This window comes from Galeopterus variegatus, unplaced genomic scaffold (genome assembly GCF_000696425.1).
Source record: "Galeopterus variegatus unplaced genomic scaffold, G_variegatus-3.0.2 Scaffold5962, whole genome shotgun sequence".
In the NCBI taxonomy this organism is placed as follows: domain Eukaryota; kingdom Metazoa; phylum Chordata; class Mammalia; order Dermoptera; family Cynocephalidae; genus Galeopterus; species Galeopterus variegatus.
In genome coordinates, this window is record NW_007732073.1 from 89,760 (window position 1) to 93,868 (window position 4,109).

Here is a 4,109-nt window from a genome sequence, read left to right on the forward strand (position 1 = left end):
AAAAACAAAAAAAAAACTGGATGCCAAGGATTTAATATTGGTTTTATGAATCTTTTTTTTTTTTTTTTCTTTTTTTTTTTTTTTTTCCTTTTTTTTGTCTTTTTTTCGTGTCCGGCAACGGATCGCAACCCTCAGTGTCACGCCCGTACCGGGCCGGGGACCGGCAACGGGATCGCAAACCTCGGTGCTGTACCCGCACCTCGCTCAGCCAGTGAGCGGGAACCGTTCTGCATGTGGGATCCGAACCCTCGGCGGGAGGGCCGCCGCGCTTCCCAAGCGGCGCACTGTAGCAGTGTGCCACTGGGCCGGCCCGGTTTTATGAATGTTTTAGAGGACTGAAAACTGTTTGTGTTGCCTCCTACGTGACCTTGGGGTCTGTTCAAAACTGATGTTTCTCTTCTCTTTATAAACGAATTAAGGCTTAATCAAACCTGCTCCAGATCAGTGATCAGTCTTTCCTCCAGCATTTTAAATTTTCATATTTTGTCGTCTTCCTACTCCCAGTCTTGCTTCCTTTGCCAAGAAGACAATTAAAATTATATTCTTTCTGGTTTTCCATTACCTCTGAACCTAAGCCAACTGTCAGATGGATGCTTTTGCCTTAATTTGACCTTTTATAACTTCCACATCAGAGCTTTAGAGACAAGCATTTTCTGTATTTCAATCTGGTCCAATAGACAGTTTAATGGAATCAAAAAAGTGAGACTAAATGACCTATTAAATTAAGTGTATCTATCAGCTGTTCCCTAGGGTAGTGTTCAGTTTAATATAAAATGACTTTTCACAGCTGGCCAGTTGCTCAGTTGGTTAGAGCATAGTCCAGAGTTCGATCCCTATACCAGCCAGCCATCAATAAAATAAATAAAATAAAATAATCCCTAAGGGGGAGGGTCCCTCAGCACACAATTCCTCTTTGACTCTTTCCTTCTAATGTGCATGTGCTTGTGAATATGACAGGGAGGAAAATTACTTTAAGAATCTGAGAAAATATAAAATGTAGCTCCTAGAAACTGACCTTTATTCACTCATTAAGGAAACATTACCGAGTGCCTACTGTATGCCCAGCACTACACCAGACCCTGAGGCACAGAGACAAATGACACTCTCTGCTTTCAAGGGGCTCAAAATCCAGGGATACCATAGACCGGTAAGTACACCCATAATTATAATTTGTTGTCACAGTTGCCAGGGTAAAAGCAGCACAGGGACTATGGACTGGGAGACCTGAGAATGCTGACACATGGAGGAGACACACTGAGGGACCATGAAAATGGCTAGGAGTCTTTAAATTATAGTAAAAGGTAATGATGGGGTGATTTAGTCCAATGGTATGAGCCTTTAAGGAATAAGTTCTTTTACACAAGAGTGGAGGGTTAGTGATTTAGGAGTGATATTGGGGACCCAAGTGAAAACCAACCCTACCCTGACCATAATGCATTGGCAAAAAAAAGTGCTGTCTTACAGAGAGCTCTGTGCTTTAGTTAAGGCAAGATTGTTGGAAAAAGTGATGGGTTGTAGAGGGAGGGAGCCATGGCCGCAGATCTTCTGACCTGGCCATAGGTCTTCTGACCTGGCCATCGGTCTTCTGATCTGGCCATAGGTCAGACAAAAGGGAAAAACTCAGCATGGGATTGAGAGAGTGGAGGAGGACAGGGACTACAGTGATTTGCATGCTGGGCTTTGACTTAAGAAGGCAGGGATAGGCTGCATGGGGAACCAGGCCGCCTTCAGCTTCCAAACAGATCGCAGTGTTAATGTGCTTGCGCTTGGGGCTTCGACTGCAGTGAAGGCATAAACATGCTAGCAGTCAGTGCTCTGGTGTCTACACAGAGACTTTGGATAGAGTTGGAACCCAGGTGACACTGGTAACTAATTTTTTCAATTTAAAATTCTAGCAGGTCATAAACAAGAAATCTTCCTAAGATTTATTCTAATATTTTAAAAACTTCTCTTCTACACATGTACTAGGCACTGTGGCAAACAAACAGAATAAAAGAGCTAGAATAATTTTTTAAAAGATAAGACAGAGAGAGGATCACTTTGCTGGACAATATAAGCAATATGATGAAAAATAGAAAGAGCCAGGGAAATCAGAGAGTCCCAAAAATGGATGGGGTGGGGGAAGGTGGGGGGAGAAGTCCTATAACTTTAAGGGAAAACATTTCTAGGAGATACCTTCAGGAAACCACTCATTATTCATGCTAAACCTTAATCCCTGACTCTAACAATCACAGTGGTGAGCCTGTAGGCCACCTTGCTACTTGTGACTGGAGGCAGAGGAGGAAGGCCTTGAACTACTGTTAAGAAGGAGTGTGTCTTGACACACGGAAGAATTTCTGACATGGGTCTTGCTAACATTGGATTGAGCTTTTGCGATAATTTGAAATATACTCACAGCTGATGTTCTTTTGATATGCACAGGGATGGTCAGTATCTGTTCCGATTGCTCAGGACCCGTGCTATACCTGTTAAGTATTCTGAAAATCTCTCCTCATATACTCTTCTGGAAAAGTATAGTATAACATAATCCCATATGAAGACAGAAGACTTGACAAATTTCCTCTGAGTCCTAGAATTTTTTGAGAGTCCAAGGCAATTGAAATCTTTTGTCATCCTTAAAGTTAACTGTAGTAATAGATCACTTGCAGGCAAGTTTAAACTCTTGGCACCACAACTGATGCAAAGCTTTAGTTATTAATTCAGTTTACCCAGGTGCTCGTTCTTTCTTTTAGCATGTGAATTCCTTGGTACAAGATTTGCTGTCTTCTTTGGTCTTACTCTACCCAAATATCAGTATGTGTTAAACGAGTACTATAGGATACAAAATAAAGTATGTGACATCCTGATGGGGACACCCAGGGCCCTGAGATGGGAGTGTTGGTTGCTCCAACTTCAAGCCGGTTTAGAAGAGTATTTCCTCACCTGGTAACCATGTACTACAATTTCACTAAGCTCCCAGGGTCAGACTGACTTATTTTTCTAATGCCCCTTGCCTTATAACGAAGATTCACTCTTGTGAAATTAGGATGTTATGAGATGGGGCATCGAAGAAGGCAGTTGAGCACAAAGCCTGAGATTGCTTAAAGCAAAAGCTTCTTCCATGCGCACTCTACAAGAGGTGGGTTCAGAGGTGTTAAGTTGTGCATTTGAACTTTTCCTCATTTCTCTCCATACCAGGAAAGTGACAAGGGAGGTAGAAAAAATGGATCAAAGACCCAGGCAGCTGAGGTTCCTAATGAAAAGCGTCACCTGGAGGCTGGGGGCCGAGAGTATGGGACCAGATGACAGGACACGGCAGAGTCCATTCCCCAGTGGAGTGCCTCGTCTGCGGAGGACCTGGTGGCAGTTTCCAGCCCATAACAGCAGCAGAGGCTGTGGCTCTCCTGGATGTCTGTTCCTCAGCCACTGACTACCATGGCGACAAGCCCACAGGTAGCACTTCTGAGCCAGATCTGATTCTAATCTCCTTGTGATTTGTTCTCAAGCAGCCAGGAATTGTAAGCAATAATGGCGGTAACTTCAGATACTTTCTCAGTGTAAACTTTAATTTATAAGCCCCTCATCCCAACTCTACCTTTGTGATCCAAGTCCTGTTTGTATTAACATTTGCAGTGGTGTAAATGCCTTAAGGAGCTTTGGGCCTGGAAGTTTGGGGATGAAAATCTTTGTCATTCAGTAAAGCTCTTGCTCCTCAAAGGAAATTTGGAAACCACATAAATATATCCCCTTTCGGGGTTTGACGTAAGGTGTGTACTTCCAACAGCCATCCTGGCTTAGTTGGGGCTTGCTTTACAATAAGCAAACATTGCTAATAGCTCTGTTACAAGATTTTTATCAAAGTCTTTGAAAATTAGGTACATTTTCCCCCAAAAAAACAAAAACAGATAATATAAGAAAAATAAATAAATAACTAAATATTTAAAAACACAAAAATAGAAACAAAAAACATTAACAATAAATAATGTAAACTCTAGAAAAGTGGATGGTTTCAATGGATGATTTTTTTGTTTAATTGTCAAGAAATTTTCAAAATCTGGAAAGATCAAGTATGGAAATCATAGCTAGATAACACAGATATTGCTGGCCAGCAGCAACTGTGATATGGTAGA

At 41.9% G+C, this 4,109-nt stretch overlaps 1 protein-coding gene across 1 annotated transcript in view; it reads left to right on the top strand.

Moving 5' to 3' along the window:
• The window catches only part of FAM177B (family with sequence similarity 177, member B), a 7,204-nt gene extending 3,844 nt beyond the window's left edge, over nt 1–3,360 (top strand). The window contains 2 exon segments of the mRNA XM_008590282.1: nt 2,733–2,830; nt 3,178–3,360. Coding sequence (XP_008588504.1) covers nt 2,733–2,830; nt 3,178–3,360 — 281 coding nt within the window.
• Nucleotides 3,361–4,109: the final 749 nt, after the last annotated feature.